General features: G+C 44.2%; 1 protein-coding gene and 1 non-coding gene across 4 annotated transcripts; one reads left to right on the forward strand and one right to left on the reverse strand.

Annotated features, from left to right (window-relative positions):
• The first annotated feature begins 1467 nt into the window (after positions 1-1467).
• NitFhit (ntrilase and fragile histidine triad fusion protein NitFhit) lies at positions 1468-19243 on the forward strand. 3 transcript variants are annotated; one of them, XM_089551974.1, is made up of 11 exons: positions 1468-2266; positions 2934-3145; positions 3693-3848; positions 4337-4539; positions 7366-7477; positions 9440-9541; positions 12402-12576; positions 14179-14295; positions 16002-16147; positions 17556-17654; positions 19039-19243. In XM_089551974.1, exons 2-11 carry the CDS (start codon positions 3017-3019, stop codon positions 19129-19131), a joined length of 1332 nt encoding a protein of 443 aa, XP_089408100.1. In that variant the 5' UTR covers positions 1468-2266; positions 2934-3016; the 3' UTR covers positions 19132-19243. The 3 variants fall into 3 exon arrangements, with proteins under 3 accessions (XP_089408100.1, XP_089408099.1, XP_089408098.1); XM_089551973.1 differs by lacking the exon at positions 1468-2266 and adding an exon at positions 2519-2694; XM_089551972.1 differs by lacking the exon at positions 1468-2266 and having other exon boundaries at positions 2707-3145.
• A 3143-nt stretch (positions 19244-22386) lies between these two features.
• Positions 22387-22468, reverse strand: TRNAL-AAG (transfer RNA leucine (anticodon AAG)). Its single transcript has one exon. It is a non-coding gene; the product is annotated as a tRNA-Leu (tRNA).
• Between the last annotated feature and the right edge of the window lie 1507 nt (positions 22469-23975).

The following is a 23975-nucleotide window of genomic DNA, read 5'->3' on the forward strand; positions in this document are numbered from 1 at the left end:
CGTCGCTGTGTGCTAGGATCCGCACTTTGCAGCAGGGTCTCCCAGGCTTCTCTACTTACTATATATTTTCCTACCCCTGCAGATTGTGTGCATGCCCAAATATTCATGAAGTTATTAGTTCGGAGCCGCCTCCAAGCTTCTCTGTTATTTAGGCCATCATCTGAGGGGGGGGGGTACCAGTCTATGTCCCAATTCGTAATGGTTGATTATTTCCCCATAATTTTGTAGACACTCGTCGTATGCCCAGTGTGCAGAGGGCTCGTTGGCTACCCGGCAGTAGAGAGCTCGGGCTAGCTCGTGAGCCGCCTCGTTACCAGGGATGGTAGTGTGCAGGTGTCCAAATTAACTAAATTTTCCTATTCAGCATTCTTTGGGTAAGGATTTTGGCCACTTTTGCTGATATTCTCCCCTTTTGAAATTTTTGGAGGGCAGTTTTTCTGTCACTAATTGTGAACTTGGCTTCCACTCCTACGCAAGCAAGCACTATCGCAACTTCCTCGGCAGTCTCTCTCTTGCGGCCTCTGATAGCTGCCACGGATACTGGCGCCCTTCGGCCATCAACCACCGAAGCTACTGCTGCACCTGTACTGGCTCTCAGCACATCAACATAGGCGACTTCCTTTGCTTCCATAATTCGAACCTCCTCTGTAGAGCTTTGGCTCGTTTGCCCTTCTTTCTAAGTTAAATTTGGGTGCATGTTTCGAGGGAAGGGGGTACTGCCAAGGCATTCCTGCTTTCCCTACTGCTTTCGATTTTTGTTTGAATCCCTCTGTCTGGCTTGAGTCCCACTTTTGCAAGGGTCATCCTGTCTGTCTCGGTCGCACTGCCTTCCCAATCGAGTCCAAGCAGTCGCTCGGTCGAGGCGGTCATGGGCAGTCCTACGGATTAGGGAGTCTAGTGTGTCTCTCTTCAGCCTTGATGTCGAGGTAGGATGTCACGTAACATTCTACAATATTTTACTTTGCACTTCCCGCACCTCATATGGTGCCCAGCCCATGTCCCCCGGTCCTGTACTTCCTCAGTCGTGGTTTTGTCGTGAACACCTGATCCTAATCTGCATCTCTGGTGTATTTCTATGCTGTGCTGAAATAAATGCACAATCCGGCATTTCTTTCGAGCATGGTGACATCGTAGTTTTGGAGTTGGCTCATTTAGTCATAATTCAAAATATTTTCGCAAAAATCAGCCTTCTCACTTCTTTGACACATGAGTGCATCCAGTACTATTTCTAGGCATCAAAGTTTTGTCTCAAATTAAATTTTATAAGTCTTTTCTTTATTTTAGGAGTCAGCACAATCCATGTGACCACAGAAGATGACCTTTGGTGTCGCCACGGAACCAGAGGTTGGTAGGGTCGATGTAGGGGGCGGCGCGCATCGAGGCACCCTAAAGCCCCTCAATGATTGAGGGGCTTTAAGGCACCCTAGAGGGTAGCAGATTGTCACGCCACCTGCGGCATCCAAACTGCCATGTCTAGAAACCAATGCTGCAGGGCGTCGCCGTTGGTTAATCTCCTCTAAGTGGCCGTGGGGAATAGCCAACACCATCTAGAGGGTGTTGGAATAGCCCCGTGTTTCAACGCGGAGTTCTGCTCCTGGTATGTTCAAAGAGCGTAGAAGATGTGCTAAAATAAGGCCCTCTGGAAAACGTGAAATTTCATTTTATAAGCAGACTTTATTGCCGTCGCGTCCCCCATCAAATTTTCCAGGCAGCTAAGCACGCAGCGTTCCTTTGCGGCCGCTTTTTATTTTGGAGCGAAAGCTCTACTGGAGGTCATGTGGCTATGAAATTTGACCTTCAAACTAGGAGGAGCGGAGGCTTGGCTCTGACGTCATGACTCGCGCGCGCGTGGTGATCTTTGCAATATGGAAAGGCGTCAGAATGGACTGGCAAAAAAGAGCCAGACATACGCGTGTGGCGAATAAGAAAGCACACAGCGCTAGACCTGGCCTTCTACAAGTTCTCGCCGACATTGAAACGTGGCAAACTAAATCGCGGATCAGAGGACTGTCTACACTTTAATTAGGGAAGTCCCAAGCTAAAACATTGACATGTAATAGAATTTAATCAAAGCTAAACCATATCTAACCATGCTTAACAGAGCTAGTTTTTCGCTCGTCTCACTACGCAGCGATTTTTTACCATAGATATATATTTTTTTTTTCTCAGGATGTTCCTTCGTTTGCTATCGCTTTTCACTGGAATGTCTACTGGCTACTACTCCTTGCACGAATGAACCATCAATGTTTACACCATGGTTAAAACGGTGAGTACTCCTCCCGCATAATTCTGTCGCACTTATAGAAGACTGCCAACGCTGCCAGCGTGCTCTGCTCCCATACTTGGCAAACTTCGCTTTAAACTTCGCGCCATAAAAATATAATTTCCTAAAAACAAATGTTAGGGTTTTAATCTTCTGTTACTCTTATTTTGATAATTTTTTAAGCACTACACATTTTGTGTAGGTGTAGGTGTAGGAGGCTATGGTGTAGGTGTAAGGTGAAACTCTTTTTTTACGAGTTAGCGCACGAGTGTCACGTGGTGTTGAAGTGCGTACTTTTGCTAGTAGATGTCCCTAGGATTCTTCTGAACTGCAAAATGCACCGGTCGTACCCGAAACCAACTAATATTTTTATCGTCGAAACATAACGTTGCTTGCCGCAGAAGCCACCGAGCTTGTTTCTGCGATCATGGGTATGTTGATTTCAGTGGCGGATTCAGTGTCGTTATTGAAACATCTTTTTCTTTTCTACATTTGTGATCAGGCTCTCGCAGCTGCTATCGCACTGAAGTGCATTCATCCGATTGCTCCTAAAAGCAAAACATCGCTCGGGATCGCTGCTGGCAGCCGTGTCGCCGTGTTTCTAGTCATTTCCGGGCATCGTACAGTACGTCGTTGGTCCAACTGCATATGCTTTCCGTTTCCCAACCAGCTTTGGTCGCCATATCTAGCACCGCACGAGCGAAGTTTCACGAGCTGTTCACGAGATCGGTGCTGGGCCCCTCCGTGCGCAAGATGTTCAGCACGAGCTCTTCGAACGGCAACCTCATCGCCGTGTGCCAAGTGACATCCTCGTCTGACAAGGCGGCTAACTTTGAAACGTGCTCTGGACTCATCCACAAGGCTCAGACGAGGGGAGCCAAGGTGAGAGCTCTGTTGCTGCAAAGAGCCGTCCGTCATTCGCTGCATTCTTTTACGAGACAGGCTGAACGTTTTTACGGGATATTTGCTTGTTCGCTCCCTTGTAAATGCGTACACCTCAATTCCGTCGGTGCATCATGACTAGTTACCAGAGCGCCATCAATCTGTGCGTTAATAACATATGTCGGAGCAATTAGTCATATCCTTAGCAAACAAAGCAATAAAATTTAATCTAGAAACTTTTATTGTATAGGCTGTTTCTAAATTCGTATTAGACCAATAGGGAAACCGATACAACTAGACTGATACAATGAGTCAAATATGTGTATATGTCTGTAGTTTTAGACCAGTGTGCCATGGCTGTCTATCACAGACCGGCGGGTGTTGGTCTAGACGATTTCTTGTGTCGTAGTTAGCATTACATAACTGCCATCAAATGTGATAAAGCTGCTGCAGGGCAAATGGCATAGGACAATTAGCTGGTGACGTATGCTTTGTCTGATACACTCGAGTGAAAGTCATCTTCATTCCTTTTTCTTTATATCTGCAGATGGTTTTTCTACCAGAAGCAGTCGACTTTATAGCAGAAAAGAAGGCTCAGGCATATGAATTGGCTGAGCCATTAGATGGTCCCATTGTCACCAAGTACAAAGAACTTGCGAAGAAGCTTGGCGTTTGGTTGTCATTGGGCAGCGTTCATGTTAAGGTGGGCTTTGAACTATTTTTGATGACTCATATGTCTGCTTATTATTGACTATAACAGCGCTCATCTTTGCTGAAGATTCTTGTTTAGCCAAGGTAGGCCTCTGTTTGGCACAAAATTTCACGTGCATAAGAATAATTATTGATGTTTGTTATTGCAGGTTGTCACAGATTGAGTGTCACTAGTTATGTAAAAGTGATCTGGTATTGAGTGAATGCCATGGCTGTTTAGTGATGCTACTACGTCTACAGCATATGTTTGTGAAAGTGGATATGGAGGAACCATGAGTAGTTTCTGGTGAATGTGTTGATATTTTGGTGTGGTAAAATCGGCAAGATAGTTCGGCTTGATAAAATTGCACGTGAATCCACGCTTTTCCCACTTGTTCAAAGTAAGCTGCTTGCAGTGTCACTTTTCTTCAAACGAGTTACCAGCGCTAATGTGCCCAAGGCGAGAAAATTAATGTTGCATCCTTGAAAACACCTTTGCAGGATCCAAATGAATCCAGCAGCCGTATTTACAACACGCATGTGGTCATCAACAGTGCAGGAGACACAGTGGGAACCTACAGCAAAGTCCATCTATTCGATGTTGACGTCGGAACAGTCAGGAGTAGGGAATCAGATTACACAATTGCTGGGACAAAGATTCCAACACCTGTTGCGACACCTGCCGGAAAAGTTGGCCTTGGAATCATATCCTTTCTTTTGCTTTGTTCTTTTAATTCAAAGAGAAAAGGAGCAATCGAAAATTATACTGTAGAAGTTACTTGTGGTAGATGGAGGAGGAGTTGCAAACAGTGGCTAAAAGCTGTACGGACCAACCAGGCCACCTGCTTTAAAAATTTTCTTTTTGCACTGTGGGGCCACATGGAAAGATTGGTTTTGCATTACGGAGTAGAAGTTCAAGTCCTTTTCAAATTAAGCTTTCTGAATTCGAGTCTAGTGAGTCTTAAATGTCATATTCTTTTGATCACATGTAGTGAATGGGATTTTGTAATTTTCAACTTTCTATCTGGGAACATATATGCATTTTTGATACATATCCTGCTTGGCCCTATGCTGCTTACAGTACCTCAAGCTGCTTTCAGCTGCTTTCTTTGTGGATGCGATTGAAAGGCACAGTGAATTAGTACTAGTGGACTGCTGGTGGTGTATTATGCTGTGTTATGCTATGTATGGCCAGTGATGCAGACAGTGACAACACTTGTGCAGTGGTCGTTAATAACAGCAAAGCATAAAGCAGTACTTCAACTATTTTTTATAAACTTTAGTGGCACGTTAAGTTATTGTACACTCTAAACATAAATTATAAATTATAGCCTGTCAAGGGCACAAATTAAAGTGTATTTACAAAGTGCATCACTTGCAAAAAGTGCAGTCGCCATAGTGTGCACTCAGGTCGGAGCACGTTCACAGAGCACACTTTGAGGACAGAGTATGCAGCCTCGATGCCAGTAATTTCTTGGGCACAAAACGTAATATATAACGAACTGCACATACAAGTTGATTTTACCTGTGTTATATATTTTTTATTTGTGCAGTGGTTTAATGATTGCGACCAGCAAAACAACACATCATTAATGCTTTAGTCTGCCATGTTTGTTGTCCGGATTCTGGATATGCTAGGAGCTTGTCTTGGGTCTCTACTCTATTACCATAAAACAAATGGTTGTGGCCCAAAATTATAGGTTATGTTCATTTTTATGTGCTCTACTGCTCTAAATGAGCATAATTCTGAAGGTTACGCTTAGATCGCCATTTCAAAAAATTTTGTTTTTAGCCAACTGCCATTTTCGTATCTATGGGCGCACTTTGCTTTCCCGTTTAGCACCGCATAGTGTAAAGTGCACCGATTAGGCTTAAGTGCTCTCCCCATAAGTGCACTTCATTTTGCGCGCTTGACTGGGGTATTAGCCTAATAGGAGTAAAAAGGGACTGAGCTGTCTTCTAGCACACTCCCCTTTAAGGGCAGGGTATGTTGCCCAGGGTTAATTGGGGAGACATGGGGGAGGCCTTTGCCCTGCAGTGGGCGCACTCAGGCTGATGATGATGATAATGTTGCCCAAGCCAGAATGCGGAATACTTAGGTTTCGCAAGGGAAACAAATTACCTCTTCAAAACATGCGGAGTTCCAGCAGTGACAAAGATTTAAACCAAGGTTTCAACCTTCTCTATATGCTAACCTCAAGAGCTCTGGTGCTGCGTTTAAAAGGCTCCTCCCACTGCTAACTGCATCTAGTTGTACTATGCTTTGCAGTGGGAATATGCCTCCGCTGCCAAGAACAAGCATTGCATACATTTAGTGATCAAAATCTTCTCCGGGACTTGGGTAGCCTGCCCTGCTCCTAGCAACTTAAAATCCTAATTGAGCGACTTAAAATCAAAAATGATCTCATCAGCTCCAGTGTGACCGTATGATATGTAGCATGTTATTCTTTTAACCGAAGTGCATCTCCTTCTAAACTTGCATGCGTTCCTCTCCAAGCTTGATACGAGTTGGTCCACTGACAATATCAAGCCCACTTATAACAATATTCAAGTGCCATGGAAATACCATTGTTATAACCAATAATTATTATAACAGGGTTGTGCCGAAAAAAAAGAAAGGATGACAAACTTCAGAGCATTTATTGACAGTAAATACCCAGAGGGGTTTGATTGTTCTAACGCCTGTAAAAGCTCGTTAATTTGAACTTCAGGGAACCGGAACAATGTTCACCGTTCACCGATGACCAAAGCACCGCCATCACTGCGCCACCGGGAGCTTCGCGCACCTCCACGTCACAGGAATCAAGCCGGCTTTTTGGAAGCTATTCTTATGGGAAATTCAAGAAGCATGCAGAACCAAGGGTGCGGTGACAGCTGACAAGAGAAAAACCGCGCTGGCTGCATGCACGCGCGCTGCACTGACTGATTAGGGGTACGCATGGCGTGCGTAGCCAATGCAGCAATGCAGCAGCTCTCCTGACGCGATGACACCTGCCTCTTTTGCTTTCGTGGCGTTGCTGCGCCAGCTTAGTCCATTGGTCGGCCCCACACATGCACGCTTTTGTGTTGTAAGCATGGTTTTGCTGGTGTGGTTGTAGCATTTCTTTTCTTTTTCCGTAATGGTTGACACTTAATTACCAGATTTAATTGTTATAACCAATAATGTGCCTTGACATCATTGCTATAAGCAGTTTATTTTACCATAGAACACATGGCAAAGCTGATGGTGCCATGACCGACCATTGTTATATCCAATATATTGTTATAACCAGTATTGTTATAAGTGGACTTGACTGTACCTGCATTTCTGTTGATATCTGTCTCTTATGTGTGGTCGATAAGTACGTCTTCGTTATGACTAGGGAAGCAGAAAGTGCTGCAGTCTGTGTAATAAGACTTTACAATACAGCAAATGTTTATGCATTGTAGTGAATGCAGTGAAAATTTTCAAGTGAGGAGGAACATTTTGGAAATCGGCTCCCCGAAAGCTATTAGCCAACGCTGCAATGTCCTTGACCGTACCATCCCCACTGCTATGACCTCAGGTTTCCCGAATTCTCCCTCAGCCTCACCAAAATGGGTGCCGAGATCCTGACTTATCCTTCGGCGTTCACAGTGCCCACAGGAATGGCTCACTGGGAGGTGGGTTTCCATATTCTGCACATTTTACATGCGTTGAAAGCATTCTTGCCGAACGATGTGCCGAATTTCTTTTGCATGAGTGTACCAAATCCCCCTTTTCCCTTCCTTGGGTATATTCGTTTTTAATTGCACCTGATTTGAGCCTATCATGCTTGATGGGAAGGCTGCAATATATTATTTTTCGGCATTTTTGGGCTGCCTGAACATACTGTTTTTTTTTTTTGCTTGGGAGTGTACTCTTTGTACGTCTAATTTCACTGTTCCATTGGAGTATTTGGCACTGACGGTAACATCTTCAAACATTATTGTTGCAGGGTACAGCATTTGAATTTTTTTCTTGTCCGGAGTTGCCGTATCAATTCCCAGAGTTGCGCTTAGGTCTGCCATATTGCTGTCCCAAAGCGTGTAAGTTATGAGGGAAAGCAACTCTCTCATGCAGGAGGGGGACTTGGTGCAGCAATTAGAGCGAGTGCAGGCTCACTCCATTAGTTTTTGGGCCGAACTTGTGTTATTTTAGCCAAAATACTGTTGCAGTGAATGACACTGCTTGTTAATAATGCATTGGCTGCACCAAAACCTATCTCCATGAGTTACGAACAAAATTCTTTTCATGTGGATGAGTGGCGCCATCTGTTGCAAACGCTGCAAGTGACAAGTTTTTTTTTTTCTTTTACTATTGACGAACACTTGCATAAAATTGCATGTCTTTCATAAGAAAACATCGTTTTCAGTGAACATGTGCACTCAAACAGAATTAAATGCCGCAAAGCACGAGAAGAGTAGGTATACTGTCAGCAGCAGTCAAACGCTAAACGACACAGAGGAGTTGGCTTCTCTGCAATGCGTGGATGCTTTTTCAACCTTGTGGTCATGCTTGGCCAATGGAGGCACGAGTGGCACAGGGAAAACAAACGTGAAAGTCTGGGAACCTATACAGCAACGTTATGTTTGTCCCTCGCGTTGTGCCATTTACAGCCGTCATGGAGGAACGAGACAGCTAGCATGCTGCGGCGCTATGGAAACAAAGCAGAGAACGGCAAAAGTTTTGTTGCTGCTACTTAGATATACATTATATATAATATATATGTGATACAACCAATATTTGATAATAGTATAAGTACAGCTGTAAATATGACTAGGTATTTGTTGCAGGAAGAAATACGCAACTAAAAAATTGGCTGTGTCTTAGCTAAGGTTAAGCCTGGTTAAGCGAAAAGCTTTTGCTGCTTTTCAGCCAACTCCCAAGCGACCACTTCTGGATTGGTGTTTCTGCGCCGTCCGACTGTTGCTTCTTCTCCTTCCATGGCGAGTGTCTGCGCCTGTTGTATAGGCAAGCGTGCCTTATATACCCCTCCTTTCAAATATGCATTGTGCACGGCTGCGGCGAAAGGTCAAACGGTGGCTAGGAGGAGAAGCGGCGGTGCACATGTGCAGTAGCGCGCAGCGGCGGCGGCGGCCACCTGCGTTGTGCGTGACATCGCTCAGTTTTGCGCATGCACAGAAGTGGCAAATCTGGCCTCCGGCTCACACGAAGCGCAGTGTTGACTGAAGCGCAGCTCACGTGAAGCGCAGTGTTGAAGTGAAGCTTTTCCCTTCAAAAAGTAACCAAAACGGACACTTCAAACGAATTAATGCCAAGCAGCTAGCATTGCAAAACATATGAGCAAACCAAAGCTGTTAAAGAAGTACTAAGTGGTCACTTGCAAATCTAATCATGAAAGAGTGCACTTTTATTTAGTTTCAAATTAATCAGAGGAGACTATCCACATTTTTTATGTAGCAGGTGGTTTCATGTTCAAGTAGACAAAAAAAAAGTACATTTAAAAGTGACGCAACCTGAAGAGAACTGCGTGATGTACTCTGATGATTACTGCTGCCTGAGTACTGAAAGGGCGGCCTGATACAAACTGTTTTACCTGTGCTCATAGCTACAGTTTCTTTCCTCTTGTTCTGTGGTTGTAGGCAATGATGCGAACCAGGGCCATTGAGAACCAGTGCTACGTTGTGTCTGCTGCACAAGTTGGGCAACACAATCCCAAAAGGGCCTCGTATGGGCATGCATTGGTGAGCTTCCTAGATATAAAGAAATTTTCGTACCTCCCTTTTTATGTACCTTTGCTACATTGTTTGCTACTTTGCAACAATTGTTTGGGACCCGCACAATCGTGGCAACATAGACAAGCTCGAATCTGTGCAAAATAAACCAGCTAGGTTTATATACCGATCATATAGCTGGCGCACTTCCGCGAGTGCTCTAGTAAAAAAAGCAGGTTTAGACAATTTACAAAAACGGCGTCAGTACGATCGACTAAAATACATGCACTTGCTGTTTCATGATAAACTAGGTATCCGAAAACACGATTACATAGAGCCTGTACACCGACGAACCACCTGATCGGATCATAGCAAAAAACTTAGATTATTCCTGTCACACTCAAACCTTCGCTAACTCTTTTTTCCCGAAAACTGTCCGTGAGTGGAACCGGCTTCCGGCCGGCATTGTAGAATGCCCTACTACTGAAGCATTTATGCATGGTGTCAAATTGTAACTGATGATTACGGAGTGTTCTTGCGATTGCTTTGTGTTTCTGCACGCAACTTTGCATCATCTATTTTTGCTCGTGAGTGCATCTCATTTGTTGTGAAAGCAGCTTGTTGTGCCTTGATTTGTTTTGCGCATGTCACTTATGTTTTTTTTTTCTTCTCCTGCTCCTGCTTACAGCCTCACCTAGAGGCTAGCAGTATTGTGTAAATAAATAAATGCATTGGTGCATTATGCATTGCATCATAAACATTGCACAAGGTGCAGCTTTTACTGGCGCTTCAGTGTATGTCTTCCTTCTTGAAAGAGTATAGAAAGCTAACTTTTGGGTTTGTGTTTCTTCCTTTTTAACGATGCTAAAGACATCTTAGTGTACATGGATTACCACGTGCTATTCGCCAATGACCGCTAGATAGTTTATAATCGAATTTCCCTCTCGTGCTGTTTTAATTTCGGTTTCAACAGCCGAACAATGGCATCAAAGTTGTGTATAGGACGTGTGAGGCATGAAAAAGGTCTGATAAAATCACTGCTTTGTCATTTTGTTTCACTACAACGCTAAAGCCAGCCTGCCTCGAAAGTCAAAACGACAACGAATGAACAAGCAGTGATTATATCGCAGTTTTTTCATGGCTTATGCGACCTATACAGAACTTCGGAGAACTGTTGAAACCAAAACTGAAACAGCATGAGAGAACAATGTGATTATAAGTTATTTAGTGGCCATATTGCATGGTGATCCATGTATAGTGATGCTTAGCACATCAATGCGAAGAAGGAAGCATGCCACCAAGCCTAGGTGTCTATACTCCTTAAAAGGTTAATATTGCAACCGCCTCTCAGAGCTTGTGTTCTACTGGGTAATAGCAAACTTTTATGAACTGGCACTTATTTTCTGTAAAAAAGCAACCGTATGAAGTGCTGTATCTAACTCAGGCAACTTCCAGTACGTAGGTGATATTGCTTACACAAGTACGATATGGAAGGATGGTGATTCATGTTACAAATGAGGCCTGGTTGCAGTTTTGAGCATTTAGTCGCATGCCACCTGCAGGAATCCATCAGTATTGTTTTGAACAAGTATAATTGTTTCTGGTTCTAAATGCAAGTGAGTTCTGCACTTTAATCTCAGCTGTACTTGATGAAGACAAGTTCCATATTTCACTCGCACACCGTGAGTAACTTAGGGAAAGGCCATGAGAAGGAAACTGCAGTATTTATGACCTTTGCATGGCATGCCTGAAATTGCAGAAAATGAAAATAATATCGGCTGTGGCAGCTGTCCTGATAAGGGTGACGTCAAGTGCCACCACATGAAAAATTGTCAGTCACTTCAAACAGCTGACATTCCAGAAAGCCGTGAGCACGAATGTGCGTGGGCACAAAGTTAACGAACACATGTCCAGAGGGCAAGCACTTAATTTATGCGCTTTTCTTCTGTTTATTTGTGGGTGCCCATTTGCTGCTAACGGCTCCCATTCTATGCCATGCTACAATTGGTTACTCTTGGGCGGAATTCGCTCCTGTGTTGATTCAAAAAAAGGTGCTGAAAATTTTCAGCAGGGTAATAAATGATGATGAGTGGAACTTTCCTTCTAACCTAGACACACTAGTACTTCTGAATCTGTATACGAAACTCATAGCCAGCAATAAGGCAGACTCGATGTAGTACCACGGATTTGGTGCATTTATCACGACCTCTTCAGCCCTTCTGTCATTTTTTTTTTGCCTGTTTATTACACGTGTTGCTATTGGAAGCAAACACAACAAGTGCATGAGTAAGGAACGAAGAAGAAATAGTTAAGATATTCATCTCGGTGCATCTGAAAGGGAATTAATGTCATAACTACCTCATGCCTGTTTGCTCTGCTCTTATTGCTTACATATGTGTGGCCCTCTTTCATCCTTTGCAGTACATCAAATTTTCATTCCTGCCTGTCACCTTTGCTGTTTTGTCTGCAATCTTGTTCCTATGTTGGCATCTCGTGTCAAATGCGATGTATTCATTTTTTTTTTTCTGTTTCGCGCTGTCACTATTCAACCTCTTTCTCTTCTCATTCCTCTGCCATGTGAACTTTGCACTGCTGCAGTGGCAGTCTATTCCTGGTGGCTCTCATACTTGCGTTATTTCCGAGGGTCATACATCCAGAGGTGGCTCATGTCAGCTGCTGCTTTGAGCCCTTTTTGTGGAGTGTGGAACACTTCTGGTGCTTTTTGTACGGTGTGGTACTGAAGACACTCTGTCAATGTAACTAAGCATAGAATTAATTTACTTTCCCTAGTGACTCTGCCTGAACGCAATGGCTTCTAATGTTTCAGCTGCTGTAACGCATTCAGTAAAACGCACAGTGTGGGCATGCTTTGCTTTTTTTTATCTTCTAGGTGGTCGACCCATGGGGATGTGTTGTGGCTCAGTGTTCAGACACGATTGGCATCGCACTGGCTGAGATCAACCATGAACTGATTGCAAAAGTGCGACGTGCCATACCTGTCTGGAACCATCGGAGAACCGACCTCTACGGGAACCTCTCGCCATGTTGGAGCTCCAAAGGAAATGGCAAGTGATGTTCAGACATTGTGTCAGAGTCACATGGTGCTGTGCTGTTTGAAATACGTATATGCTAGCTCTTTCATGTAGTCTATCTTTTTCGCCTCGAATTTCACACAAGACATTTTGCTGGGCAGTTTGATTGCTGCCATTGTCGACATCAGTTAAAACTGCCAAGAGCTCATCTGCCGTGGTAAATATAATTGGCACCAAATCGCTGCACCATGGATAGCAGTAATTGTCTCTGCACATCAACACGAGCTTTAAGAGGTACAAGAACTCGAACCATTATTGTCATCTGGAGAAGAGGTCACAATATGTGTAAAGATGTGCTCATTTTTATGGGTAATCACAAAGGAGAAGAGAACATTTTGCAAGCAGGGTGAAATTTCAGTTCAGTTTTAATGTATTGATATGGGTGACTTCAGTACATAAACATGGTGTGATGGTAAAATAACAAACAGTTTAGAATCGCTGCAAAGCGTTGCTTGTTTTTGCCTTGATCTGTCTTGGTTTGGCTTATTGCCCGCGGCACATGATCGTATCACTGTTAGCTAGGCAAGAAGGGATCAAAGTGGTCTCAGAGAATCGTAATCATGTGTTGTTTCCGGGTTGTTTGAGGCGACTGTTGATCTTTCATTCCCTTATCACAATTGTTCGATGCTGTCTTTAAATTGAGTGCAGCGATGGTGATCCTGTTCTTCTATGACAACCAAGAACATTTGCTGATATCACTGCCACCAATTAGTTGAGTTCTTTGTGGGTGCAAGTCAGTCAATACAAAAAAGAATTGGTTTCAGCATCACTTCTGTCTTCTCATCTATTGTCCACAGCAATGTCACCACAGCGTGACAGTATGTTAAAAACAACAATGTTGCTAGCTATTTGCGGTCAAATATCTTACAGTGCCATGGATTTTGTGTAGTTTTGTTCAGATGCATCACTCTGTGGGCAGTTTTTAATAAGATTGCCTCTAGAGTCTTTAGGTGTGTGTTGACAGAAACCCAATCTTTCATAGAAATCTTGCTAGTTTGACGGGCACTACCAGTCAATAAATCTTCTCGATAAGCAGGTTTGAACAAATCTCACTGCTCTGCAAGCTAGTTCATACTATGTTTATTCTGTTTACAACACATTTGTAGCATGTACAAAGGCGAAATACATGTATTTTCTTTGTTGTTTTTCAAAATTACTTTTCCTGGCCACCTAGTGGGACATGCACGCATCAGCAGTCTGTGAGCAGGGTCTTATATGTTCTTAGCCCACTGTCAGTTGTAATATTATTCTCAAATTTCACTGTCTTCTCTCATGGTTTATGGGTTATGGGGGTTTAACGTCCCAAAGCGACTCAGGCTATGAGGGACGCCGTAGTGAAGGGCTCCGGAAATTTCGACCACCTGGGGTTCTTTAACGTGCACTGACATCGCACAGCACACGGGCCTCTAGAATTTTGCCTCCATCGAAGTTCAGCCGCCGCGGCCAGGATCGAACCCGCGTCTTTCGGGCCAGCAGCCGAGCGCCGTAACCACTGAGCCACTGCGGCTGGGTCTGTCTTCTCTCATGAGTCGCTCTTACACTCTCTTGTCCTTTCGTTCTGCTTTTCCTAAACAGGGCTGCCGGACAAGGACGAGTACCAGTTTGGCCAGGTGACCTTGCTGGCTCCGCAAATCTTCTACAAGTCTTCCCTGTCCATGGCCTTTGTCAACAAAATGCCTGTGCTTCCAGGACGTATCCGTGGTGGCATGATGTGATGTTGTTGCTCACTTTCTAGTTGCACTTAGTGTTTCTCTTCTAAGATAAGTGAAACACATGCATATCTTTTTCATATCTTTTGACCAGGGTTTCTTTGTTTCTCATTGCACTACAGCCGATTGTGTGTATCCAATTCGGAGACTCGTATGCCTTATGCCTTGAAAATTTATCTCCCAAGCACCATATTGTTAAGTTGAAAATTAGAGATTAGAGTTTCTTTCTATGTGATAGTATTTGAAAGGGCTTCCTATTAAGCTTAACACACCTTGTTCATTTCCTGACATCCGTGGTGTTTCGTGCACAAGAAATGTTGCATTTCGGAGAGGCCATATATTGCTTTCCATAGATTCTGGCATTTCTTTGTTTTTGGGCTTTCCCTCTCCTTTTGGTATAACTTAGCTTGCTGGAAGTAGTAGCAACGCATACATACATGCCTGGGGCGGAGCCCATGTTTGTGTACATCAAAAAGCAGCATGTGCCACACTATCATGTGTCATCGAGTGAACTCTCTTTGTATCCTCGTGTATTAGAGAATCAGCCAATTGTGGCATTCTGCATGCTGTGGCTTATTAAAAGTGAGCCCAGCAAAAAGGCACAGAGAAAGAGAATGGGAAATTGGAGAAAATGTAGGAAACAGCAGGGGAGGGTGCTTCAGGGCCTCTTCAAGCATGAAATGTTTTAGGGGGCTTCATTCAGGGCATTAGCAAAATCAAGCACACTTCATGTTGAAACTAATCATCTGTCTTCCAGGCGTTGTTAAAGTGGTGTTAAGAATTGATTCAAGGGCTGGACTGAGACATCACATAAAGCCACCCGTGGTGTCACAGCTGTTATCCCGTTGATGAAACCCAAACCGAGACAGCATAAGAGAAGAAATACACATGTAAGCTATTTAACAGTCATAGGTAAATGCCGTGTCTTGGCCTATGTATTCTAATGTTTATTGCATCATTACGGAGAAGAAAACATGCAACTAAAATGAGGTGCCCATAGTCCTTTAATCGCGGTATAGCTATGGTGTCTCATATAATAAAAATTTTTGCTTGCGAGCAGTTATTTGAGTTGGCCGCTGAAAGCATTTTACAGTCATGCCTACTCTCGGGCAGTGAATTGGACTGATACTTTATGGCATTTTTTTTAACTTGCATGTAGCGGCAATTTCACCAGCTCCGGATTGAAACTTTAATAGCTTCCTTGCGTGATAGCTTAATCTTTTGAGCATTGGTGACAAAGGGAAGTTTACGCTACAGTGCATAACAAGCTAATATTTGTGGGCCTCAGTTACTAATGACGTTGCGTATCTGACTCTCTGATTGACATTAATTGTGCCAGTTATTAGAGCAGGTGTATCATATGTGTTTAATAGCTTGAGTATTGGCAACAAGCATCACATTAATGTGACACGCTTCTTTTCTTTGAAGAAGGTAACTAGTCACTGCTTTATTAGCTATTACCTAGTTAAAATTAACGCTGTTGCTGACAGCCCATGCGCAATATAGTGAAGGCTTATCATGATAATATCTGGACTGTTCAGTGTCTGCAACATGTACTATACAAACACTGATCTTAGTTCAAGTAACCACTTTTCTCTGTTCTTTTCAATGCTGGCTAAATACATTCATGGCACTCTGACTACATCGTTGTTCATCCAGTTCTTGCTTCCTTGACCTAAGTCACACCAGATGTCTTGGTAGCGCCTATCAGACCTGCGCTTCGGCTGAGTGACCTCTCGACCGAAGAAGTTCAAGACCTGTTCCTGGTTGTCCAGAAAGTGCAACGGGCTGTAGAGAAGCACTTTGGTGCCAGTTCATCCACTGTCTCCATACAGGCAAGTGAACTGTCGCACCCGTAACAACATAATGCAGTCTGCTCAAAGTCTATCTGTGAATTGAGTGCTTTTGGTAGCCGTAGCAAAGTTCACAATTACAATGATCTTTACTTAGTTTTCACGTGCTGCATATGACAGGGGAAGAGTTGGTCTCTGGTAGAAGAACTAATGATGCGTGAGGGTTCACTGTGCCTCAGGTGTACATAGATGAAGGCACTTGAAACTCGTCAAGCGTTTGTATGAGGGAATGTAGTGAGCTTTTATTGGGCTTTTTTTTTCTTTAAAGAGCCAGAGCTATGCTTTTGATGGTTGTTGAATGGAGTATGGCAATGAAATTTCATTATAGCAGTCTGGAAGGATGTTCAGGGTGTGGTCCCACATTTTGAGATCACTTAAGGAAATCAGCATTTGTTTTTAAGGCGAAAGCCTTTGATGCCTCATCGTTGTCGACAGAAGGTTGTCAGCAGAGGTGTCACGCTTTTCGGTTGGTCGAAATGGTTATGATGTCAGAGTGCGCAATTCGAAGTAATGAGGTCACCCACGGATGCCTGACGCCCCCTTTTGGAGCACTCGACAACTCATAAAATAGCTGTTGTCTGCTCCGACAGGGGGCGTAGAGCGTCCGTGGGTGACCACATTACATACCTCATTACTGCGAACAGAGCCATGGGTACAACTGAACTCATTGAAGCAAAGAGAGAGTCGTTCTAAAGAAGCAGTCAAAGTGTGTAGTTGTAATGTGTAGTCAAAGTGTGTTGTCAAATAAAGCGCTAGTACAGCACAAACAGTCTCGCAGTCAGTGCTGAACAGTGTGCCAGGAAAGGCTTTCCCCTTGCAGCACTTTAGAGAGCCAAAGTGCCCCCTGAATTTTTTGCTCTGCTTTATATAAGAGGAACTGCCAATATAGCCATCATTGTCATGACTAGTTAAGTTTACTGCCAAACGAAGGCCTCTTTCATGGACCTCCAGTCGCTTCTGTGTTAACTCCAGTAGTCATCAATTATAGCTGCCACAAAATTTACGGGAAATCTGAGCCCAGTCACTGCACCCAGTTCTTTCCCAATCAAAACTGCTGTCTTGTGTCCTTGCTCCAATAGACAACCGGTTATATGTTCTACTCATTACATGTCCTGCCCAAGTCCAGTTTAGCTAGGATATCATCCGCTCGCATCTCCTACTCTAATCCATACTACTCTGTTTTGATAGTATTGCAGCTGTCATAGTCCTTTCAATCACTTCCTGGAATGTCCTCTATCTTTTTCTAACTCTTTAGCCTATTGTATCTCAGCCACCTGGGTGTGGGAATTAAACTCTGTCGTCCTCCTTCTGATTTCACTCTTATGGTCTTGATGGGCAGTGAGTGTGCTTTATCAGTGTAGCGTATATGCTTTGCATTTCCAAACTTCAGGACGGGCCAGATGCAGGGAGATCCATAGAACACATTCACGTCCATGTGCTTCCACGGAAACCAGGCGACTTCACTCATAATGACAACATCTACGTCAAGGTGAGCTCAGCTTTGGAGCTTCAGTTGTATGCACTGGCACGCTCAAGCTGTGTATAAGTAGTCCTGTGTGTGGCAACCCTCTGTCTTTGAATACTACATGCAGGAAGGGAGTAAATTCAATTAATTCATGATTGCTGGCATCACACTTGTGCAGCAAAGCTCTGATATTCACATTTGTGCCTGTTTTGAAGAGCCATGGTCATTAAGTCTTCCTTTCTGATGCTAGTTAGTGTAGTTTAATTCTCAACCTATCATATTGACGACACAAAGATGTTTTATATTTTATATGTGCAAAAAGAATAAATAGCAAGCATGTGTGCAGAACAATGTTTTTGAGAGTAGAGACAGTGGTTGCGGTCAACATCCTGCCGTAACTATCGATCTTTAAATAGGAATGCTCAGCAAAAGTTTGTTTAGTAGGTGGTGGTTATTTTATGCGACAGCGTAAGGGCTGCATGTTGCAGAAAAGCTGGTGTCGATGTTGCCATCGGCGTGACAGAAAAATCCAGATTGGTCAAAAAGGTGGCTGTTACAAGAGGCTTCCATAGATGGCGCCAGCCTCACCAGCAGCTCATCATCATCATCAGCCTGACTACGCCCACTGCAGGGCAAAGGCCATCAGATTTTTGCAATGGGCGCAATTGCGATCAACGCGCCAGGTGCACGGGCTGTTTGCTGCAGTCTTCCTCCTCACCCTCATATAAACACGAAGCAGATGACGACTCACGTTACAAGCGTCGCCTCTCAAGCTGCTACGAGGCAGCCCAGACTTATGGCTGTATTCCGAATAACCGCACTTATGTAGCTTAAACAGGAATCGAACCCTCGACCCACTGGTTGCGAGTCGGACACGCTACCGCTACGCCATGCAGGCGCGTTCTAACGGTTTGGTTAAAGTAAGGCTTTATATATATGTATCTTGTGAGTGTGGCTGATTGGGCTGGTTGGCAGTTCACGGCAGCTACATTCAGTGCAACTTAATACGAGGACAAAGAAAAGACGGGACACCACCACACTGCCGTGTTCCCGTTGAGCTGCGGTGTTAAAGGTGGAGCTTAACTGCCCCACCAAATTTTTGTGTTGTGGTTGTGAATTGAGGCTTGGGAAGAGTGCCTAGAGGCTGAACATGAAGTGTGATTATTAATATGCTTGAACCATACTTAAAATGTATTCTCTTTATTGAGAGGACTAAATATAATTATAAACTGGCGCACCCTTGTATTTCAAAATGTCAGCAGATGGTCTACATTTGCAAGCACCACTGCTTTAGAAAGCCAAATTTGGTTCAGATTGAACCTATAGGCTTCCTCCATCATGTCAGTTTTGTGGTGAGCACAAAAGTGGATCTTGTTGTAATCATGGCTTGCGCATTTTATTTTTGCAGCTTCAAGAACATGACAAAGATGAAACCAAACCAAAAAGGACCAACGAGGAGATGGCTGAAGAAGCGCGGCAACTTAGGGAATTATTTCGCTGATGTTTGTGCCATGTTGGAAGTATACATCAAACGTTATATTTTATATATTACGGATGCATTAGCGCTCAAGTATAGCTTGTGAATAAAGTCATTACAGATTATTTTGCAATTATTTTTTGACTGCGGTATTATCTTGGTAAGAGCAAGTAGCGTAAGTGGAAGGACATCTACAGTATGGCTGGAGGAATAATGTCTTCCTACTTTGTAGACAGTCAGTTCAAGGGTGCACTGAAGCATGTGGCCAGTGGTATTAGTTCTGCAATGAAAGCACTCATTTCCAGAAATGGCCGTAGCACTGAAGGAGTAAGAATGGAAGGCGTTTAGCAATATTTGACCATTTAAAACCGACCATCAGTGACTACATTGTACCTGTGCATGCCACAGTGGACGGATGAAAACGGGTCACAGATGAGTACAGGCAGTGGTAAAAAAAACTGACTTTCGATTTGCATAGCTAAGCCAAATGCAAATTACGTCCGCTAGCACTTCAGTTCTGGTGTTCGGATAGCGATAATGAGTTAATGCCCATATATGCAGAATTGATCACTCTCTACTTAATTCATACACTGCAGCTGCCTTTACAGAGATGTGCTATCGGAAGCTGTGCGGCACTTATCGAAGTGTGTCCTGACTAGTGGTGAGTGGTCTGTGACTTTGAAGTAGCTTATGCCTTGGCCATTTGAGTAGTGGCCAAAAGCTACATTGTTATGAAGCGTAGTCACAGCAGGGAAAGGGGGACATTCCGGCTGGTTAACTCAATTCTTTTCCCCATGAATATGGTTGAATTCTACATTTCCTCTCTTTCAACCCTCCCCAATGTGAATATACCCATCTTGGCTCTCTCTCCTCCCCCACATGAAACGAAAATCTTATGGTATGAGAGGGCAGCTCTTTTTTTTTTTCTTTCTTTTTTGGCCTCCATGTGTTTTGACAGAAACTTTCATGGTAGGTTCTCCGAAGCCCTTTGATACTTTATATAGAATTTCGCAGCCAGACGGCGTTTCGTTTCACCAGAAATGAGTCAAGTTTTCCCGTTTCGTGGCCTCAAGTTGGGGCGATTTATACAGGCAGACTTCTCTGTGACATCACGAGATGCACGCCCTTCAATATTTCCTCTGTGTCCGCCGAAAAAAAAAAATTCAAGCCTGTTTTTGGTGACTTCGGACAAATAGAGTGATAGAAGCTGTGTACTTATTCCCTGGTTTATCAGTTTATCCAATCATTGCGCCCAAGAGAGATTTTGCGATAGTACTCGTGACATCACACATTGCGCACGACAGTCATTAGAAAGGCCTGCCAGGTACTTCTGTCCCGTGCGCGACAGCCCCCGCAATACTTGCGTGGTGGCAGCTAAACTTTTGATGCTCATGCTAAAAACCAGGTGCTGCTTGAATCTGGTGCAGACTTCACCAGTTTCAGGCTCCCAACTATACAGAGCTTGCACATGGTGTCACTGACACCATGATGGTGGTTCTGACAGTGCTAAGAGGAGGCAAGGATTTGCAGTAAAAAATGTGCAAGGGCTGGTGCCATGCGCGTGTCACCAGAGCAGTAGGGGGGCTACTTCGCGTGGTACCATCCCTTGCCTAAAAAATTTCCAGCCTGCATAAAAATCTGCCGAGCGCTTCATTTGGACGCTGACGAGGAGGAGGACGTTTCATGGCAATGCAGCCCTTACTGGGCCCCTAGGTCGCTGCGTGGCCATTGCATTTTGTTAATTTTTATGAAAAGTGATGCCATAGAGGTAGCATGCCTACTGACCAAGGGAATAAAACAGGCATAACACATATGGAGTATTCAACATCTCAAAACGGGTCGAAATAAGTACCTGAGGACTCCCGTTACACACCGTGTCATGTGAGGAGGAGGAGTAAGCACTTTTCCGCCCTGTAATTTTTACCACAATTCAATTGCCACTCTTCTAGATGCGAATATTTAAGTTTCCGAAAACGAATATCAAGGAAAAAAATGGCTTCGAATATCAAATTGAAGGTCAAATATCTGTTAAGTGTGAAAAAAATATTGAATAAAAGGACTGAGGGGCAAACGCTGCTGTCTTTCCTTTTTTTTTTTTCCAAAATATTGTATGGTCTCTGCAACTGAAATTATAACTGGACCTACTCAGCACCATGTAAAACAACATGATGTACACAGAAATGTATACTACTTGAATGAATTCGCCAATGGTGGGCACTTTGCGTTGATGTCGCATGGTCACGTGGCATCTCTGGACGAATCAGGGAATTTCAAATATCGCGCTGCTCTCTGACTGATCAGTCGAGGTAACGCGATGCTGATAACGTCATCGGGAATTGACCAATTGGGGAATTTCATTACGGAGATGCAGGAAACCACATGACAACAGCCTATCAATGCTATAGTTCAAAAACCACAAAAAGACACGGGACAACACCAGGGCAATACTAACAAGTGAACATGTATTGAAGGTACACCATATGGCTTATATGGATCAATCACGCATGTAATCTGTTTTCCATTCATTGTCTTCTCATGCCTGCAACCTCACTTTGCGGTTGTTTGCCAGATTGCGCATGCAATCCATACATAAGCCACGTACGGCACTCCACTGTTAGCACCGTGTTATCACTGTTCTGTCTCTTTTTGAGGTTTTTGTTCTTTATAATAAAATGCTATAGCATTAATAAAATTATTATTTTAGACACCTCTGCCCTCGTTTTTCTTTCGCGGCCGTCTTTTCTCATGCTTCCTTTCAAAAATAAGCTGTTAACGCTCAACTCATGGAACTCCATCACCCTTATTGCTGCTATTAAATCAGCACCTCATCAAGACCCTAAAAAACACCGAGGACATTTTGGGGATCCCGCCTGCCACTACTCACCTCCCCTTGGCACTGTAAGCAGTTGCAATGCTTTGTTCACTAAGAGACATGGAGGCACCATTTCCAGCTGGCAAAGAACTTTTCCAGTTGCATTTCCAGCCGAAGTGACTGAAAGGGCACTTCCATTTCAACTTCTAGCTGGAATCAAGAAATATTCCAGCTAGACATGATTTCCGGTTCCATTGTCGATTTTCGGTTCGGTGCCGCAATCGAGCGGGAAATGGAAACATTTTCGTCTGGGAAAGAGGAACAACACAGATGTGCGCAAAAGACAGATACGACACACCAGAAGACACCAAAGTGCCCTCTCGCCGTCTTGTAGTTGCGCCCGTTATGAAAGAAACGCTTGTCTAAAAAAAAACAAAAAAACACGTAAGTAACTGCAAAAAATTTCCTGGCAGCGGTGGGATTCGAACCCACGCCCCCGAAGAGACTGGTGCCTTAAACCAGCGCCTTAGACCGCTCGGCCACGCTACCGACGAGAACCACGCTGTGAGCTGCTTGTGGTAGTGATTTTTTTTTAGCATTGTTTCTTCACAAAGTTTCTTATCAATCTATCAGCGCAAAATATTACGCACAATGCACTGAAGGCATGCCAATGTCTGTATTCCAGAATAATTGTGCATACTGCAGGTACCTCCTACCATAGCTCCGGCTCCAATCGGCAACACGGGTAAAGAGCGTTGCTGATATCAGACGGATGCGAAAAAGAGCAAAAACGTGTATCCACCTCCCCACTGTGGCAGCAAGCGCGCAATATTTTAAAGCGGCCATTGATTGCGAGTATTTCAGTATGACATATTTCTCATGAATAAGGATCTGTCGGCCCTAGAACAACCGAGAACACTCTTGAATCTTGTTGGATGAGCTGGCTGTTCGCGAGAATTGAGCGATGCGAAAGCGCTTGTCCCAACAAGCTTCAGTTTGGAACTATCCACTCGCTAGGCTTTTTTTATGGTCTATTTATTTAGAAAATGTTGCTTGGTTGGCCGCTGAAAACGAGTGAACGCAAGTAGTTAATAAACTGAGCTATGTATGCTAATTGGTTGTATAGTTGAACCTCGCTATAACGAAGTCGTAGGAGCCCCACGATCTCTTCGTTACAGTTTGTTACGACCGTAAGTGACCTTGGCGCGAACAGGCTTACATGCCACCGTGTAGACCGAACAGAACGCAGTCGGATTCAACTTAAATCTGCAATAAAGCCGAGAAGCTCCGCCCGCATTCAAGACCACCACATAGAATTCCTCCACGACAACTCTCTCACGACTGCCGGACTACGCACTTCTCTCGACTTTCCACCTGTTCCTCTCATGAACATTCCTTTCTCTCTCTCACACACGTACGTGCGCGTAACGGCAGGCACGAAGACAATCGCAGGACCACTGTTCACTTGTTATTATCGCCCTGGTGCTGTCCCGTGTCTCTTAGCGTTTTTGTTCTTTATAATGTCCCACCAACTGGCCCGCAACATTGATAGGCTGTTGTCATACGGTTTCCTGCACCTCCGTAACGAAATTCCCCGATTGGTCAATTCCCCGATGACGCTATCAGCTTCACGTGACCCCAATTGACCAATCGGAAAACACCGCAAAATTTGAAATTCCCTTCTTGGTCGAGATAGGTCACGTGAACTTGTGACGTCATCGCAACGTGCCCACCATTGGCAAATTCAATGCGGTTGCCGCATTCCCTCCGTGGCGCAGCGCACGAGCCGCGGGAGCACGGGAAGGGCAATCGGTCTTACAAGCTCCACAGGTAGGCGTGTTTGTAACAGCCACTTGACCGGGCAGCGGCGAATCGCTTAACCGCAGCACTACTGCGCCAATAGTGGTGTGAGGACTCCCCACGATACATGAATGCGATCGATAGGGTCGTGACAGCTTCAACACCGCGTGACTGCCAGGGGACCAATCGTAGGGCACCGCCGAAGTTGAAATGTGAGGAAGGACCCCAAAAATCTGGTAGTTGGCCCGCCGACAAA

The sequence above is a fragment of the Amblyomma mixtum genome, chromosome 7 (assembly GCF_055824585.1).
Source record: "Amblyomma mixtum isolate Tamu chromosome 7, ASM5582458v1, whole genome shotgun sequence".
In the NCBI taxonomy this organism is placed as follows: domain Eukaryota; kingdom Metazoa; phylum Arthropoda; class Arachnida; order Ixodida; family Ixodidae; genus Amblyomma; species Amblyomma mixtum.